Below are 19,660 nucleotides of genomic sequence, written 5' to 3' on the forward strand. Positions count from 1 at the left end.
TTTACTATACAATTAATAAACCCTTATTAAGGAAAGTCATGAAATATGAGATGATGTGGTGTGAAATTAAAAAATTTACCTGATTATTAAAATAGAACTGGAGAAAGTTGGGGAAAGTTGGGGAACAAGAAATAAATCCATAAATTAGCAGTTTCTTTTCAAAAAAGCTGACTCAGTTACAGCCTTAAATCAGGGTGCCATCTGCATAGTTATGATAAGCCATTCTTTATTAAAGGAAGCATAGACAGAACAAAATTGGCCCAATAAAAACAAACAACTTTTTCAACAATCTTATGGATAAATGGAAGATTTGAAACCAATAATAAAGGCAATAAACATTATAGTGTAAAATATACCAATTTCTCTGTTTTTTCAAGAAGGATTGACAACTGCAGTCTTCAGTGATGCAGGGAAAATGTCAGGAAAAAGAGTTTAGGGGCTGAGCTTCTGAGGAAAAGAAAAAAGGGAGTGTATCAAGACTGCAGGAAGAAGACTGATGGTGAAACACTGTTTGCTCAAGGGTTTTGCAGTCAGTGGCAGTACACTGTAACACTGATTGTAGCTAAATTAATATATAAGTGAGTATGCCAGATACAGAAGACCAAAAATGACTGAAACACCAAACACAGATGTTGTCGTCCTGAGATGTGAAATGCAAAGTACAGTTGGAGCTTTCTGGGGAGACAAAAGCATTGTGTTGCCTGCTCTCTGTGATATTGACCACAGTATCACTTAGTGCGTTGCTTCTCTGTGATGGCTGCCATCTGCTTTGTTTATGAGAGGAATTGTTCTCCTGCATCACAATAAACAACAACTGTCCAAGACAAGCGAGGTCACCCCACGTGTTTCTTATCTCCAATAACTGGGAATCATCAGCGCTGCTTCTATAGCGGTCTCTGAGAGACATCAGTAAATTGATGTTATCATTGTTAATGGAAAACTTACTGATCGCTCTTAAGAGGTCAGCAGTGATCTCATATGTATGTAGTGGATCATACTCTGTCCCTCGATGTTCAGATGTCTCATAATGCTGTGTGATATAGACTCGGTCTATTATCTGTGAAGTTCGCCGTCCATGGTTCGGCTCCCTGACTCTGATTATGATCCGAGCCCTGTTACCGTCCTCGTGCTCTGATTGGAAGTGAGTGTGTGGTGAATTTTTTAGCTCTTTTTTTTTGTGTGAAATTAGTTTTTTTAACCATTTGACTTGAAGTTGATTTAAGTAGATGCATATTCTTTGTGATATGAACACATGGGAAACAAATGATCATTTAGCCATTTATTTTTAGCGCAAAATGACAACATTAACACAATAAAATAGGCATCTTTCTTAAACAGAAGCCTGTCATGCTTAACTTTTGAGAATATACAGTGGCTTGCAAAAGTATTCGGCCCCCTTGAATTTTTCCACATTTTGTCACATTACAGCCACAAACATGAATCAATTTTATTGGAATTCCACATGAAAGACCAATACAAAGCGGTGTACACGTGAGAAGTGGAATGAAAATCATACATGATTCCAAACATTTTTTACAAATAAATAACAGCAAAGTGGGATGTGCGTAATTATTCAGCCCCCTTTGGTCTGAGTGCAGTAAGTTGCCCATAGACATTGCCTGATGAGTGCTAATGACTAAATAGAGTGCACCTGTGTGTAATCTAATGTCAGTACAATTACAGCTGCTCTGTGACGGCCTCAGAGGTTGTCTAAGAGAATATTGGGAGCAATATGAAATCCAAAGAACACACCAGACAGGTCAGGGATAAAGTTATTGAGAAATTTAAAGCAGGCTTAGGCTACAAAAAGATTTCCCAAGCCTTGAACATCCCATGAAGCACTGTTCAAGCCATCATTCAGAAATGGAAGGAGTATGGCACAACTGTAAACCTACCAAGACAAGGCCGTCCACCTAAACTCACAGGCCGAACAAGGAGAGCGCTGATCAGAAATGCAGCCAAGAGGCCCATGGTGACTCTGGACGAGCTGCAGAGATCTACAGCTCAGGTGGGGGAATCTGTCCATAGGACAACTATTAGTCGTGCACTGCACAAAGTTGGCCTTTATGGAAGAGTGGCAAGAAGAAAGCCATTGTTAACAGAAAACCATAAGAAGTCCCGTTTGCAGTTTGCCACAAGCCATGTGGGGGACACAGCAAACATGTGGAAGAAGGTGCTCTGGTCAGATGAGACCTAAATGGAACTTTTTGGCTAACATGCAAAACGCTATGTGTGGCGGAAAACTAACACTGCACATCACTCTGAACACACCATCCCCACTGTCAAATATGGTGGTGGCAGCATCATGCTCTGGGGGTGCTTCTCTTCAGCAGGGACAGGGAAGCTGGTCAGAGTTGATGGGAAGATGGATGGAGCCAAATACAGGGCAATCTTGGAAGAAAACCTCTTGGAGTCTGCAAAAGACTTGAGACTGGGGCGGAGGTTCACCTTCCAGCAGGACAACGACCCTGAACATAAAGCCAGGGCAACAATGGAATGGTTTAAAACAAAACATATCCATGTGTTAGAATGGCCCAGTCAAAGTCCAGATCTAAATCCAATCGAGAATCTGTGGCAAGATCTGAAAACTGCTGTTCACAAACGCTGCCCATCTAATCTGACTGAGCTGGAGCTGTTTTGCAAAGAAGAATGGGCAAGAATTTCAGTCTGTAGATGTGCAAAGCTGGTAGAGACATACCCTAAAAGACTGGCAGCTGGAATCGCAGCAAAAGGTGGTTCTACAAAGTATTGACTCAGGGGGCTGAATAATTACGCACACCCCACTTTTCAGTTATTTATTTGTAAAAAATGTTTGGAATCATGTATGATTTTCGTTCCACTTCTCACGTGTACACCACTTTGTATTGGTCTTTCACGTGGAATTCCAATAAAATTGATTCGTGTTTGTGGCTGTAATGTGACAAAATGTGGGAAAGTTCAAGTATATATCCGAATACTTTTTCAAGCCACTGTAAGTAAATCTTTCTTTAAAAGAACTCTGTCCTGCTTAACTTAAAATTATATAAATTAATAGAAAACAATAGAAAGAAAAACATTCTTGTAACAGTGCACATTTAGTTCAATTAGAATAGTGCAAACAGAAAGTCTGTGGAACACCTGTAAACACAATATTTGTGCCTCAAAGGCCTGACTATAGCCGAAAGTTGAAGTAAAAAAAGAACAAACTCATGAACTCAAAAGCTCAATGCTACATTATGTGGAAACAGACTAGTTTTTCCATTTGTATTTTTTTTTGAGCTCTTGCTGTGGTTAGGAGTTGTTTGTCTTCCAGTACTGCAGAGTAAAACTCTGAGCAAGACATATCATACTTTAGACTGACAATGAGCTCACTTCTAATTAATTCAGTAGAACATTTGTTCCACACATCAGTCCACTTATTCTTCATAAGAGAGAAAATCCTCTCCTCAAACCCAGTGGAAGATGGGATGCTGAGTACAAAGGATACAGCAGCCTGGATATTGGGCAGGTCAGCTGCCTGAAGAATTTGCATCCACTTCTCTGCTGTTCCCTTGGACTGCCACTTTTCCTTCTCCCGATGTTCTTTGGTGAGGTGCTCCAGAAGGCTGGTTGCAGTGACACACTTTTCATAAAGCTCATCCATAGAGATGTTTTATTTATATATGTTATCTATCAATTGTAATTATTTGTTTCTAAACATCAATAATATTAAAACATGGTTTATCATTTCACTGGCAAATGATTTTCTTCTTACGTGCCAACCAGTTGAAGTCGCTCAAAGATCTTCTCCATGTCATCAAAGGAAATCTTCCCAGATGCTAGAGAGAGGAGCTGCAGGTGGAAAAGCCAGTTTTCTTCTGAAAAGTCAAACCACTTCCGGACATAACTGATGGCAGTGTCTAGGAAGGCTGTAAACTCCTGCCTGGCACCATCAGCATCAGATGGTGAGAGACGCTGGAGCTTTTGTCTTGTTAGGTATCCGTAGAACCCATCATCTCTTCTCTGAATAAGTCTTTTCAGGAAACACTGCATGATGGAATACAGGTCAACAGACGTGGTTACATTCTTCTCCAGTTTTTTCACCACTTCTTCAAACAGACACATGACATTATTACAGAAGAGGAGGTAGACTTCCACAATGTCTGCCTCTCCCTCAACTCCAGCAGCATCTTCTGTCAACTTCAGCAATTCCTTCAGGCGCCTTGGACATTCCTCACCAATGCTGATGAGATACGACTTCAGCAGGTCCCAGTTCTGCAGCAGGTGGGTGATTGCAGTGTTGAGTGATAGCCATCTCGTCACAACATGGCGCAGGATATAATGGAATTCAACGTCACAAAATTCACAGAACTCCTTCAGGGACTCTCTCCTTTTGGCAGAGGTGTAAAAGAAGCTGTATATCTTAAGGACAATATTTTGCACATCAACTGAGAGCTTGTCCAGGGCTTTTTTCACAGCGTTATGAACAGTATGTGCATGGCAGTTGCCACGAAGGATCTCACTGTTGGTCTCTCTCAATTTTGTGAAGACTGAGTTGTGGATGCCATAAGAAGTAACTAGTAACTATAACTAATTAATTTTTCAAAGTAACTTGCCCAACACTGCTTGCTGTGTCCAACTTTGTACGAGCTCATAGCGATGCAGTCGTCTCGCTCTGGAGCAGGATGGTTTTACTTAATGTAGTGGCTTTCTTAATTTCTTCTTGGAGTTGTCTATTTTTCTTATATCTAAAACAACACTCTGGATGGACACGAGACTGTTTTATGCGTCGGTTTGTACAACAACGACGGCAAAACCACCATATCGCACCATATCCTTTTGAGGCTTTTCAAAATAAAACACTGAATAACTATAAATGGAGCTAACACCTTGGATGCATCTACCTGCAGGCCTTGATTATGGAGCCGTAAATAAGGAAGTAAAATAAGTTGATACTATGAGCTGAGCTGCCCTCGCCCATTGTTTTCAGTGAAGTAGTATCTCAGGATTGACGATGCGTCAGGTGTCAGCGTGGTAACTACTATCAATGAAGAGCCTCCACTGTCCAGAGTCAGGATCAGTATAACATGTATGGTTGTAAGAGCTGAGCGTATAAGCCAGGGGTGTCCAAACTTTTATCACTGAGGGCCACATACATAAAAATATAGGAGGGGCTGGGCCACTTACTAGAAATTAGGTATAACCTTAACTGTAGTGTATTAATGTTAGAAAAATCATTTACAAGTGGTCAAATGTGTTATATTGTTGAATATAATTAAAGACAAAACTGCCTTCATCACAGCTTTCCATAAATGGATCTTTATTGATTTATTCAGAAAAAGCTTTGGTAGCTCATTCTCAGAACAGCAGCAGATTTCTTCTTGGACAGAAGATTTACAGCACAGAGAAAAAACAATAAAGGGGAAAATGGGACGGGTACATTTCAAGCTTATTATTTAAGTTCTTAGGCTTAGCAACACACCTATTAACGTTCGTTTGAAACGGTTATCAACATTAACAGACTGAACTGGACTTAATAACAGGAGTGCATATAATTTTAGTCAATTATTCTGGTGAGTATCAGCTGCGCTGGGTATGTAAATCGGGCCATCCAGCCGCGGTGCTCATCGTACGCCACTCGTGCCAAAAATCCGGACAAATGTCACTTGATCAAGGAGCAGATCTGCATCAGATGAGATCAGCTGACTTTGCGTGTGCGTGCGCTGTGCACAGCGGTGTGTACTCTGTGTGTTAACAAGAAAAACGCATATAAGAAAGTGGTGCGCAAAAGCAGGGTAGTGACAGAATTGATGCGCATTATTGATATTTGAAGCATGTGTACCTGCACATGCATGCTTATTAACACGTGGGTACTGTGGAATGTAGTTTTTACTCACCTAAAGTGCTCGTGCTCTCGTCCACTCCCCGCAAAAAAAAAAAAAAAAAATAGCAGCTGTGCGGTGTCTGTGGCATCAGTGCTCGGATCGCATGCGATCGAGTAAAAATCCAAAGCACAGCTTTATCAGACAGTTGCAGTTTAATGTTGGCTGACAGTCTTCAGTGCGTGGCACAACTGTATTTCTGGACATGCTGATGTTGTTGAAGTCCTGCAGTACTTTTCCCGGGCACATTATTTCGGTGACTTTAACGAGGCAGCGTTTTATGAGGTCTCCATCTGAAAAAGGCTTGCCATGTCTTGCGATGAGTTGGGCGACCTCATAGCTGCTATTGGAGCCTTTTCCTGGACAATTTGAGCACGAAAAAAATACTGTTGCTGACCCCGCAGGATAGCTACCCTTTGCTTTAATTTTTGCTCTGCTCAGCACCAGTGTAGGATGCACAGGCCTGATATTTGGTTTCATAATGACGTCGTACATTATACTCTTTCATAACTGCCACAGTTTCAGTGCAGATCAAACAGACACACGTCCCCTTGAATTCTTTGAAGAAATATTCACTCTCCCACCGTGTCTGAAATTTTCTGCACTCACTTTCTACCTTTCGCTTCTTTGGTTCTGCCATGTTTGGTAACTTGGGGTAAATTTCTTCTGTGATTGTCCTTTTTGGTAGACCAACTGCCTTGATCAACAGTAGCTTCCCCTGGTGTTAAAACTAAGAAGTGCAATACACTCAAGCAAAAGTTGAAGTGCGGGCCATATTCTATTCTATTTATAAAATTACTTGAGGGCCAATTAAAAATGGGACTACTTTGGACACCCCTGGTATAAGCAAAACTGTCAATTTACTAGCTGTCTAGGTTCCTACCCTCAACCTATGGTCATGAGCTTTGAGTAGTGAGAGAAAGAACGAGACTGCAGAAATAAGCTTTTTGTGAAGGCTGGTTGGCCTCTCCCTTAGAGATAGGAAGAGGAGTTCAGTCACTTGAGAGGGGCTCAAAGTCTGACCACAAAAAACGTTGTGTGCTCCTTCCTGCTGCTGGCTGAGGTCTGTTGTTGAGTTTGTGAGAGGAATACTTTTCCTCAGAAACAATAAAGAAAAACAGTTAAAGACAAGAAAAGTCGTGGTTTTCTGATCTGCCTCAGCTGGAATCATCAGCACTGCTTCCATCAGTCAGCTCATGTCATTTTCTTCCACAGAAAACTCTCTGATCTCCTTCAGCAGGTTGGTAGTGAGCTGATATGTATGCTCTGGATCATACCTCATAATCTGATTTTCATGTCTCATAATGCTGTGTGATGCACACTTGATCTATTATCAATGCCTCGTTCTGCTCCTTGACTCTAATTATAAATAAAGCCTTGTTACTTCTCTTATTGTCTGCCACATATCTAATCTGCTGTTTTTTATACACTAAGTTGTGAAACATGAAAGTCCTGCAACAAACAGTCCCAGATGGATTTGAATCAAGTGAATCATGTTGGTTTTAGGTCAGCAGATCTCCAGGAAATTTGTATTATTGAAAACATTAACTATTATATCAAATACGACTTTTGAGTCAAGACAGTTACGACACATCACAAAATGACCATCACACACATGAAAATATATTTTATTGAACAGTGTTTTCAAAATTACAGAAATAATCAAAACCATCAGTGAAACAGACTCTTAATCAACATATGTGTCATTTCATTACAAATAGATTTTCTGAGATTTACAAAACAAATCCATGAAGTAAAAAGTAAAATTAAGCACACGGAGGCAAAGCGTACAAGAGAACAACTCCTGTTATTCAGATAGTTGTGTCAAAATGTTGTAGCTGTCTGATTCTCGGGGTATGGGGTCAGAATAATATCCCACCAGCAGTTCTGGTAATAAGTGGTTGTAATTTGCTTTGCTTTTTATCCCACAATAAATTCATTGTATGATGAATAAATCCATGTTAAGGAAAGTTGTGAAATTGGAATAATTGAAAAACACGACCAAGATGTGTTTGTAGTCGACTTGGCAAATCAGTATGAGTTGTTGCACTTCCACACTCTGCACCATAATGAAGTATATTATACTTAATAAGACCAGTTTATTGCAGTACATTCAATTTTATTGTGTTTTTATATAAAATTTGTTATTTATTAGTACATTTTTCTTATTGAAAAACATGTAACAAATTCCTTTCTCACTGTTTTTTGGGGTCATGAACGGATTAATGGCATTTCAATTCATGTCAGTGGGGAAAATTGATTTGACATACGAATGATTTGACTTATTAGCTCCGTCACGAAACAAATTAAAGTCGTGAGACAAGGCACCAGTGTATATAATAAGAAAGACTGAAAAAATAATTGTTAAAAAAAGACAACAGATTAAACAACGAACCCGGTTTTTCTCATTGCATGTGTCTCTTCGTGAGAGAGATGCGTAACGCCAAGGATCAGAGTTGTACCTGTCCAGGACGACAGAGTCACCATTTTCCCTGCTCTCTGGGATATTGACCACAACATAACTTTGTGTGTTGTTTCTTGGTGCTGGCTGACGTCTGTTGTTGCGTTTGTGAGAGGAATATTTTTCTGGGATCACAATAAACAACAACAGTCCAACACAAGCGAGGTCCCCCCACATGGTTCTTATCTCTGATAGCTGGGAGTCATGAACTCTGTTTCTGAGAGCCAGTGAGTTGATGTTATCGAGATGCAAGGAAAACTTTCTCAACACTCTTAGAAGGCAGGTAGTGACCCGATATGTATGCTGTGGATCATACTCTGTCCCTCGAGCTTCATATGGCTCATAATGCTGTGTGATATAGACTTGGTCTATTGTCCGTACTGCGTTGCGCCCCCTGACTCTAATTATAATGCGAGCCCTGTTACTTTCCTCAATGTCCGACTCCACGACATAATCTGGAAGTTCCAGTGATGCATCTTGGTAGATATTACCAACAGTGTAGTATCGATATCCCCTCGGCAGTGACTCTAAAAGCTGTTCATCGTTGCGATATCGATGTGAGCCATAATCACCACGGTTTGGGTCAAAGGTCAGCAGGATGATGTTGTTATTGTCAAAGTCAACTGTGGTAGCAAACCAGTGGAGCAAGCAGAGGCTGTACTCGGGCACAGACTGGCCAAAGCCTACTGACCTCAGATCAGTGATTGAGTTGAGCGCTCGTCTTACAGCTGACACAGAGCTGAAGGTCAGGAGGAGAGCCACACAGCAGCTCATCATTCTTCCAAACATCTTCATCCTGGAGAGATTTAAGAAGTCACTGTTTTTATTGTTCATGCATACTTTATATTCTGACACTCATTACATGATTGTTGACAAGTGAAGCATCAAATGATTATGTGATGACTGCATTTTGTGATTAACAGATTATTAATGATTAAGACAGCTTTAACTGTTCTCCTAGTTTATAATTTAATAGTTTCAGCCGCACAAACTCTGAAACAGGTTTTACTTGTTTTTCTCCTCTCTGGTTAACACCATCCGTTATGAGTTGCAATTGCATTTTAAAAATTTGCTTTCTTCACTTGAAATCAAAAGTTACTTTTTAATATTAGAGTTTACTTTTAATTAAGAGATTGTTAAGAGAGGCTTTTTAGTGAGAAATGTTGTTTTCTCAAACAGCTTTAACTTTGTGACATAAAGAGAGAAAATCACACTAATAACTTGTATCTGTAACTTGATTTGATGGCTGAAGCCTCCTGTCAGCTTCAGATAAATAACAGGGAAGGATCGCTCAACACTCAGTTTACAGAGGATTAATTAAACAAAGCAAACTAAATAATTTTTTAACAAAGAGTGAGGCATATTTTATAGCCATGACCAAACATGCTTTTATTTTCCCCACTTATTCATTACACTTTTGTTAACCCAGAGTTTTACTTATTTCTGTTGTCAGGTTTGGCTCTGGTTTCATGATATTCACCTCTTTCTCAGAAAGTTAAACTAATTATATTGTTTAAAACTGTAATACTGCAGACTAATAGATCATTTTTATGTGAATGAGTATGCTTGTAATTTAAGAGAAGGTGGACAAAGTGCAATGTAATTGACTCCATATTGAACCGACTTCATTGTATCTTTAAATGTAGAATAAATGCTGCATTAGAGACGAGGGTAAAGTCATGTGAGTGACAGTAAGTAAAAATGAATCCACCAGGAAATGAGAGAACTTACCTGTATAAGTCTGCTGCTCCTTTGAGTGAGGACAGTCGTGACTCCTTTTATGTTTTGCATTTCCTGGTAAATGAAACCAGAGCAATAAGCTCTGCTAGTCTTCAAGAGGAAGTTTGATAATCCAGCTGTTTAGATGAGGCTATCAAAGAGCAACACCAGTAGTAGTTTAACAGTCACGTAAACTGCAAATTATTGATCTTTTTACGAGCAGGTTTAGGTCCAAAGTTTGAATATGGACGTGTCTGCCCGACTGCAGGGTGAGAGATTGCAGTAGTGTCTGTAATCTAGAAGCTGGTTACAAATGAATTTCAAATAGTGTACGGATGTTTTTAATGGCAGCGTTTTCTAGTATGATTTGTTTGGTAATTCAGGTTTTCATCATTTAAAGGTGTTCTATCATTGCTGTCATCACATAATCTTATATCTTTCTGCCATCATATGTAGAAAGATGTGATTGTGTTACAACTCAATTTTTTTTCCCCCAAAGATTTATTTATTGCTTTTCCAAAAGTATTTTAAACAAGGAAGACAGAGAAAAATAAAATAAAATAAAGGAGGAAATTGATAAAAATTCAACTCAAACTTTTAGTTTCATTATCTCAAACTTTAACTAAAAGTTTGCATCATTTTTTATTCTAATGTTTTTACTAAAACATCAGAGGTCAGAGGTCACATTTTCTAAAAGTCTTGTAAATGCAATGACTAATTCCACTAGGATTTTCTAATTGATAACAGGAGGCTAAGAGGTAACACTAGCTGCCACCAGTAGTTTTCCTTTTAAAAAAAAGTCTTTCTTTTATCAAACTAAGATGTTTAATGGGAGAACTTTATGCGCTGTCCATCCACTGCAGCCTACTCAGCAGTGATTTAAGATGTCTTTCAGCCCAGTCTTTGATTAAATGTTAGTCATGAGCTCGTTTTTCACTGGACTGCACTCTTTAGACGAAAAATTAAAAAAAAACCTGTGACGCACAATGAATCTATGCTTCTACGATCATCATGTTTCTGTGTTTTTAAAGTCCTTCGACAGCTGCAAGGAACACTGTCAGTAATTCTGCCCTATAGAAATCGTGTCAGCAGGGATAAGTAAACTGGATTTGCCTGCACCAGCTGGTCCACTGAGTCCATTTGTTTGTTCTAAGAAATCTGTGAGACACAAAGGAAACAATGTAAATGTTGGCATAGATGTATTTAAATGAATGTCTACAATAGACCAATGAGTCAGAAGTCAATACTTTAGTAGTGAGTGACGCCACAGAGCTTTATTAAGGACTAAAAAAGGTCTCTATGTTGTTATATTAATCCACCCTTAATGCTTAACCATGACATCATAAAGGAGGAGGAGTTCGTTTTCCAGGTATTTGCTCTTTGTTTACTTGCTGTTCAAAGTCAACAAAGACCTCAGAGTCAGTGTGTCATGGCATCTGAAGCTGTCAACATAATGTTACAGGATTAAACCTGATCTAACCGTAACCTCATGAAACATGTCCAAGCTGTATAGTTTTACAGTGGCTGTAGATCAGGGGTTTCAAACATAAAGCCCAGCTAGGACTCCACTACAGCCCAATGAATTTTTGCCTTTTAAGTATGTTTTAATAAGATAGGTCAGTAGGTCGAGTGGTTGCCCCATGATCAGAAGGTCGGGGGTTCGAATCCACTGAATGGCTACCCCAGGCGCCTGCTTAGTGGCTGCCCACTGCTTCACTGAGTGAATGGGTCAAATGCGGAGAAAGTAATTTCCCCACGGGGATCAATAAAGCATACATTATTATTTAATTATCTGCTATAGAAATTCATCCCCCCCCCCCCCCCCCGCAAATTGATTCTGTTTATTTGTTTATAAACACTGACAAAATGTTAGTTAGTTAGTTTGTTTGTTTGTTGCAATAATATCGTATCATGAGTGACATATTGTGATGTCGTATTGTGGGGTGTCTGGTGATTCCCACATCTACTTACCAGAGTGTCTTCTAATGAAGAAGGTTAGAAAGGAAGCTTTGAAACTTTGAATACTTAGTATTTAGAGGATTCAGTCAGCTCTTATTATGACACCAAAAGGGGGCAGATCTAGAGAAATTTTCTTAGGGTGGCAAAATCAAAAAAGCCTTTTTTTACGCATATGCAGGTGTTACATTCTGTAATATGCATTATATATGCTGAAGATAATCAAATGCTGCAAATATACATGTTTTATATAAATATAGTCTGTAACTTTCTAATTTTCTTTAGCCAACATAATTAAACATTTCAGTTGCATAAAACATGTGAATTTTGTTTTTATTTACTGTATAGTCTATATACAAAATAAGTATGTATTTGCCTTGTTTGGTATCATTATTTTCAGCACAATCTCATGTCTGAATTTACAATTTTTTTTCATTGACTGTATTAACACAATTGATCTGAAATCACACAAAAATATAAAATCCTAGCAGGAAAAAAGTTATACCTTTTACTGTAAGACCCACAGACATGTTTAGTAAATTTTTTTCATAACTTGAAATGCAAACATAAATTGTCCATCCATCCATCCATCCATTCGCTTCCGCTTATCTTTTTCAGGGTCGTGGGGGGCGCTGGAGCCTATCCCAGCTGTCATAGGGCGAGAGGCGAGGTACACCCTGAACAGGTCGCCAGTCTGTCGCAGGGCCAACACACAGGGACAGACAACCATTCACACTCACATTCACACCTAGTGACAATTTCGATTATCCAATTAACCTATCCCCACAAGTTGCATGTCTTTGGACGGTGGGAGGAAGCCGGAGTACCCGGAGGGAACCCATGCAAACACGGGGAGAACATGCAAACTCCACACAGAAAGACCCCGGCCTGATGGTGGAATTGAACTCAGGACCTTCTTGCTGTGCGGCAACAGTGCTAACCACCGTGCCACCGTGCTGCCCCAAATTGTACATTTGAAAAACTTATGCATACATTTTGTAAACAATAAAGTTATATATAACTATTTACCCTAAAATGCAGCCAGTGCATCTGCCGTTTTTTTTGTAACCATTTAAAATATTACTAAAACTAAAATTAAACAACAATCAGGTGTCACAATAAGACGCCACACAAATGATTTGTGCCAGTGCAAAAAATATTTTGCACTGGCACAAAACAGACCAGAACACCACAGACTGAACCTTGCAGGCCTGACAGCAGGAGATGTATCACTCCGCCTGTTGTCCACCCAGAGACAACGTTTACATTACAATCTGCCTCGTAAACCTTCCTAAATAAAACTGAGGTTTGACAAATACAATAACATAACCTTGAATGTTTGTAACTGCAGGCATTGTTTATGGGGCTGTTCAGAGTAAATACATAATTTGATATTATATGCTGAGCTGCTCTCACCCATGATTTTTAATGAAGTAGTATGTGGGCACCGATGCTGAGCCAGGTGTCAGAAGTGTGCAGATGAAGCCTCATGAACAGTGGCGGTCCTAGCCTGTTTGGCGCCCTGGGCGAACACTCCCTCTGGCGTCACACTCCCAGTGACTTGCTGTGCACAGCCCTGATGGTTTTCAGTTGTAAAATTGGTAATAAAATCCCTGTTTCTGTTAGATTCTTGTGTAAGAGCTCGTTTGTGTTACTCTCCCCCTGGCCCCCAGCAGAGGGGGTCGTAACAGTCTAAATGTGCAGAAAGCATTTGTAGAACTTAACAAGCTGTTGAACCTAAATGAAAGTAAGAATGAGCCAGCAAAAGAGTCCAGGGTCAGAGATGCAGTTGAGTCTCTAATGTCAAAGCTTATGAATAAATTTCAAATAGAGTGTACATGTTTTTAATGGCAGTGTTTTCTTGTATGATTTTTTTGGTAATGTTGTTCTATAGTTAATATTATACTATAAAACCTTTGAGATCATTCATATGTAGAAAGACGTGATTGTGTTACAACTCAACCCTTTTTTAATTGTCATCATTTATCAAGCTAAGATATTTTATGGCAGAACTTCAAACACTCCACATGCACTCGATACTGATTGTTTCCAGCTTTCATTTTGATTAAATGTTAGTCATACACTGCACAAAAACCCTTTGATGAACTTACTATAATGCCCACAATGAATCTATGCTTCTTCAATCATCACATCTCTGTGTTTTGAAAGTCCTTTGACAGCTGCAAGGAACAATGTCAGTATACCCGCTCTACTGCAAGAAACGCATTGCAGTAGTCAACCAATACATAAATCCATAAATCAGCTCTAAGAATGATTCCTGTAAGACCCAATAATGCCATATTATGATCAACAGTATTGAATACTGTGGTATGAACTAACAATACCAGTATACCAAATATAATTTCACACCTTTCATGAGAGCAGCTTCTGTGCTGTGACACTGATGAAAGCCTGATTGGAAGATTTCATGGTAGCTATTAATATTCAAGTACTCACTAATTTGGTTAATATCTACTTTTTCAACAATCTGAAGAATAAATAGACCAATAATAAAGCCAATAATTATTATACTGTGTTATAATGTTAAAATACACCAATTTGTCTCTTTTTCACAACGAACTTCATAACCGAAGTTTTCAGTGATTCAGGGAAAATACCAGGAAAAAGACTGCAGGGGCTAAGTGACTAAGGGAAAAAAACCCTGGCAGGACATGAAGAAGAAGATGAACGATGTAACACAGTTTACTAAGCGTTTTGCAGTAAGTGGCAATACATCAAAACAGAAAAGCTCAATTTAATCTGTGTGTTGATGTAACTGGTGTGTTCCTGCGTTGTGTCTGACAAAGAAAGGTAAAAGAAAGAAAGACCTCCAAGTAAATAATTTGACCGCTGAGGCTCCTACGACCAAATACAAACAGTGGGGAAGAGGGTTAGCTCAACCCATCACAACTTCCAAGTGTTACGATTCTTTGATGTGGCTTTGAGAACAAAACCACCAATACACCAGCCAAGTAGAGTCAAAAAACTGATGTATTAAACACACGTGTGGGAGAAGTACACAACGTCACCGTCTGCATAGATCTCAACTAAAAAACACATCAGACTGTTTTTGTATATCAGGTTCAGCCTCTTAATGCGTAGGCAAAAAACATATCATATCATATCATACGTCTATTACAGTTAGTGACCTTTAGACACTTCCTATATCTGTATGTATTAAAGAACTATTTTCAGTCATCTTAGACTGCAGATATTTCCTGTCGTTCTATTCTTTTCGTACCCGACCGGAGCACATCCTGTACTTAACTGTAGCTAAGCAGGCACGTCTACAAGTTACAAGCAAAATGCTTTTCTAAGGCTCTGTGCGTTCAATAGCTTCTAGATTAACATGTTACTAATAAAAGCCCTCTTATCTAATAATGTATTTTCCACACAAGCTAGCCAGAATTATATATTCATGCTAGTGTTAACGGTGCCCAAAACACATTTGTGGCACACATATACCAGACATTTATAGCATCTAACAAAAACAGGCACAATGATGACAATAATTGAACTAAAATCACAATCAGAAACATCAGGGTGGATAAATATACATTATATGTGTGTTGTACAGTGTCTGGAAAGAAATGACACCAACCTTTCTCACAGGCGAATTGTAGAAAACGGGAGAGGCCAAAGGGGTACACTGTATTTCTAGGGTTGCACCAAAGAAGAAGAACAATGAGGAGGGGCTCTAACTGATAAAGAACATAACTACAGGCTTGAAGGTCCTAAAAGTCAGGTATAAACTGGCAAATAAAATTTGTGGTCTACAACACATTTTGTGTAATTGTAACAATATGTAATTTATGGCCCAGTTACATTGACATTGAGTTTAGTTGATTTAATAATTAGATGAGTATGACAGATACACAAGACCAAAAAAGACTGAAGCAAGAAGCACAACAAGACAGATGAAACAATAAACACAGGTTTTGTCCTCCAAATTCGAGTACCTTTCTGAAAAGGCAAAAGCATCGTTTTGACGACTCTGTGAGCTACGGAGCACATCATGCTGACGTGTGTTGTATCACAATAAACACCAACAGTCCAAGACAAGCGAGGTCACGCCACTTGTTTCTTATCTCTGATAGCTGGAAGTCATCAGCGTCGCTTCTATAGCGGTTTCTGAGAGACCTCAGTAAATTGATGTCATCACTGTCCATGGGAAACCTCCCGATCGCTCTTAAGAGGCTAGTAGTGATCCCATATGTATGTTGTGGATCATAATCTCTCCCTCGATGTTCAGCTTCCTCATAATGCTGTGTGATATAGACTCGGTCTATTATCCGTGAAAGTTGCTCATCCACATTCTGCTCCCTGACTCTGATTATGATCCGAGCCCTGTTACCGTCATCTTGCTCCGATTGGATGACATGATCTGGAAGTTGCAATGATCCTTCTCGATGGATATTACCAAGACTGTAGTACTGATATCCCCTCGGCAGTGGCTCTAACAGCTGCCTGTTGTGATATTGATGTGAGCCATAATCACGAAGGTTTGGGCCAAAGGTCAGACGTATGTCATCATTTGTGTTGATGTCAACTGTGTTGGCAAACCAGTGGAGCAACCGGAGGCAGTCCTCTTGGGCAGATCTGTCAGAGCCTACTGACCTCAGATGAGTGATTGAGTTGAGCTTTCTTACAGCTGACACAGAGCTGAAGGTCAGGAGGAGAGCCACACAGCAGCTCATCATTCTTCCAAACATCATCATCCTGTAGAGATTTAAGAAGTGACTGTTTTTATTGTTCATGCATACTTTATATTCTGACACTCATTACGTGATTTATGACCAAGTGAAATGATTATGTGATGACTGCTTATTGTGATTAATAGAATAATCATGATTAAGAAGACAGAAGAGAAAACAAACAAAAAAGAACAACATAATAAATACAACACCATCACAATAAACTAGCTAACAGTAGATACTAGATACTAAATATTAAATGTTATTGTGCAGCACGCAGGATCGACAGCGCAAAATGTGCTTTGAGGTAGCAGCCAAGAAAGGTGTAGTTTGTGTCTGTGAACACGTGTGCACACCTGTGTGGATCAGCATGCTTGTATTCCAAAGGTTTCTCCATGTAACGATCTGCTAAGGAGTGTGGGGAGCCATAGCCCCGTCCCCCATGGCATGAAGCCAGTATGGAGGAGATCCAGGCCCCAGACATCCAGAGGCCCCAGAGTACGAGGACCCAAGGAGGACCATCAAAGGGGTAACCGTGCCACCCTCCTGGGAAGAGTTGAGGAGAGCCCCAGACAAGGTGTCACCCAGCAGCCACGGAGCAGAGGCCAGTGGGGGTTGCAGTGACGTGCCCGCGGGCTCTGCCGGCAGCCAGCTGTGCCAGAGAGGACCGGGCCCCAGACCCAGAGGCCCGAGGGCGCCCCACCCCCGAGAAGGGGCCCAGCTGGGCCGCAGGTACCAGGCCCCGCTAATCTGCCACCAGGAGTGAGCCGGTACATACATGAGCTCCCAGCCCCAGACACCAAGAACCACCAACGCACCGATGGCTCAGGGCATCAGCCACCGGCAGAGAGTGTAGTGAGGGGAGACAGGCCTCCATACCTCAGAGAGCCTGAGATGTTCCCAGAAAGGTGGAGTCTAAGACCCAACCTGACATATAGACAGAGACGAACAGGCGCACACAGACAGAAACGTGTATTCCCAGCCCCATATACACATAAGCAAATATTTGGCACTCACCCGACGTGGAGACAAACAGAAATAGACACTGTACACACAATCACACTCCCCAAACATACTCTATATCCCAGGTTCAGGTATCCTCGCCCCCAGAGGGGCAAACAATACCTAGACCCAGGAGATGTAACCCTTTTCCCTGGGATAGAGGCAAGCAGACTGCCACCTTATCTGCAGTAGCAGGGAGACCCCGCATCTCAGACCACAATCTCACAGCCAACACCTCCTCCCAGACCCCCAGCCCTGACGATTAACAGAGAACGGGGGTGAGTGAAGACCCCAAACCTCCCTCCGCACGCTCATATGTAGTGTTGCTGCGTGTTGTACTAAAGCGCATTTAAAACACAGAAGGGCATGGTGTTTCCTGCCAGAGAGCAGCACAGCTCCTCCCCACAACCCTCAGTGTCTATATGCATTTAAAATTGAGGGTAGGGCACCAGCACCAGAGGTGGGTTTGAATACACAGACCATCCTCTGGACGCTGTATAACGTGCCCACCCCCAAGGCCCTATATGTATGTGTTATGAGAGTATGAGTAATGTGGATGTCTAGGTCGTGGAATAAAATTGAGGCACAGGTGGCCAGAAGGGGACAGAGGGGGAGTGCCTCCCCTGCACCCTGGTGACACACCTGCACCCCAAGCCCTGCATTTGTGGGTGGGTGTGGTGGAGCGGGAAGAGGGAGGCAAGTGGCCCCTCCCTGGGGCCAGCTCCCCCGCTAACCCCAGTAGGCACCCCCACAGCCTGGAACCCACCGGGGCACCGCCCATCCCCACAGAGTCCGGGGCAGCCCACCCGACACCACCCCAGAGAAAACTGCACCCACCCCATCATCCACTCATCTCCCAGAGTACACAAGACAATTAACACCCAGGTTGAGTTCATTCTCCACCTCTCCTATATCTATCCCCCACCTGCAGAGTGAGCTCCTGGATGTTTTAAAGCTTGTGGAGCTGCTTCCACTGCTGCAACCCTACCAGGAGGAGGTGCTGTCACAGACATGACAGCGAGCGTCTCGATCCTCTGTTTATTTCATTTTTCTGTACTTGTTTATTTTAGAAACTCAGCATGCAGCATAGCTAAATATCCTTTTTTAAATGTCATCATTTATCAAACTAAGATGTTTAATGGCAGAACTTTACACACTCCACCATGCACCTGATACTGACTTAAGAGCCTTCCACCTGTCTCTTTCATGAAGTCTTAGTCATACACTGCACTTTCCCTGTCTAAAGATAATAAAAAAACATGTGACACACTTACTGTAATGCCCAAAATGAACCTACGCTTCTTCGATCGGCACGTCTCTGTGTTTTGAAAGTTCTTGGACAGCTGTGAGGAACACTGCCAGGGGTCAGCCAGTTCAACCAGTATTTCTGCCAATTCTTTGAATCATGTCAGCAGGGTTGAATAAGCTGGATTTGCCTGCACCAGCTGGTCCATTGACTCCATTTGTTTGTTCTAAGAAATCTGTGAGACACCAAGAAAACAATGCAAATCTTGGCATAGATGTATTTAAATGTATGTCTACATTAGACCAAAGAGTCAAAGTCAATACTTTAGCAGTGAGTGACGCCAAAGAGCTTTATTAAGGACTAAAATAGTTTTTTCTTTTGTTATACTGATTCATCTTTAAACTGACACCATAAGGGAGGAGGAGTTCGTTTTCCAGGTACTTGCTGTTCAAAATCTCTCCTCAGGGTGTTACTAAGCACGGCCGCTGAAACTGTCAGCATAATGTTACAGGATTAAACCTCTTCTAACCGTAAACTTTACAACATTTCACGTGAAACATCTCCAAGCTGTAAAACTTTACAGTCAGTGTAGATCAGGGGTGTCAAACATAAAACCCAGCTAGGACTCCACTACAGCCCACTGGATCGAAAATATGAAGGACATGAATTTCTCCCTTTTGCATTTGATAAAGACCTCACCTGCGGGGATCCAAACTACAAAGTAATAAACAAAGTGATTAAC

General features: G+C 40.9%; 1 protein-coding gene across 1 annotated transcript; it reads right to left on the reverse strand.

The window, feature by feature from the left end:
* Positions 1 to 7,679: 7,679 nt before the first annotated feature.
* LOC102082210 (uncharacterized) lies at positions 7,680 to 10,233 on the reverse strand. The gene is made up of 2 exons (XM_019357996.2): positions 10,033 to 10,233; positions 7,680 to 9,097 (listed from the first exon to the last, which is right to left on the reverse strand). Exon 2 carries the CDS (start codon positions 9,094 to 9,096, stop codon positions 8,074 to 8,076), a length of 1,023 nt encoding a protein of 340 aa, XP_019213541.1. The 5' UTR covers position 9,097; positions 10,033 to 10,233; the 3' UTR covers positions 7,680 to 8,073.
* Between the last annotated feature and the right edge of the window lie 9,427 nt (positions 10,234 to 19,660).

This window comes from Oreochromis niloticus, linkage group LG4, assembly GCF_001858045.2.
Source record: "Oreochromis niloticus isolate F11D_XX linkage group LG4, O_niloticus_UMD_NMBU, whole genome shotgun sequence".
NCBI classification, from domain to species: domain Eukaryota; kingdom Metazoa; phylum Chordata; class Actinopteri; order Cichliformes; family Cichlidae; genus Oreochromis; species Oreochromis niloticus.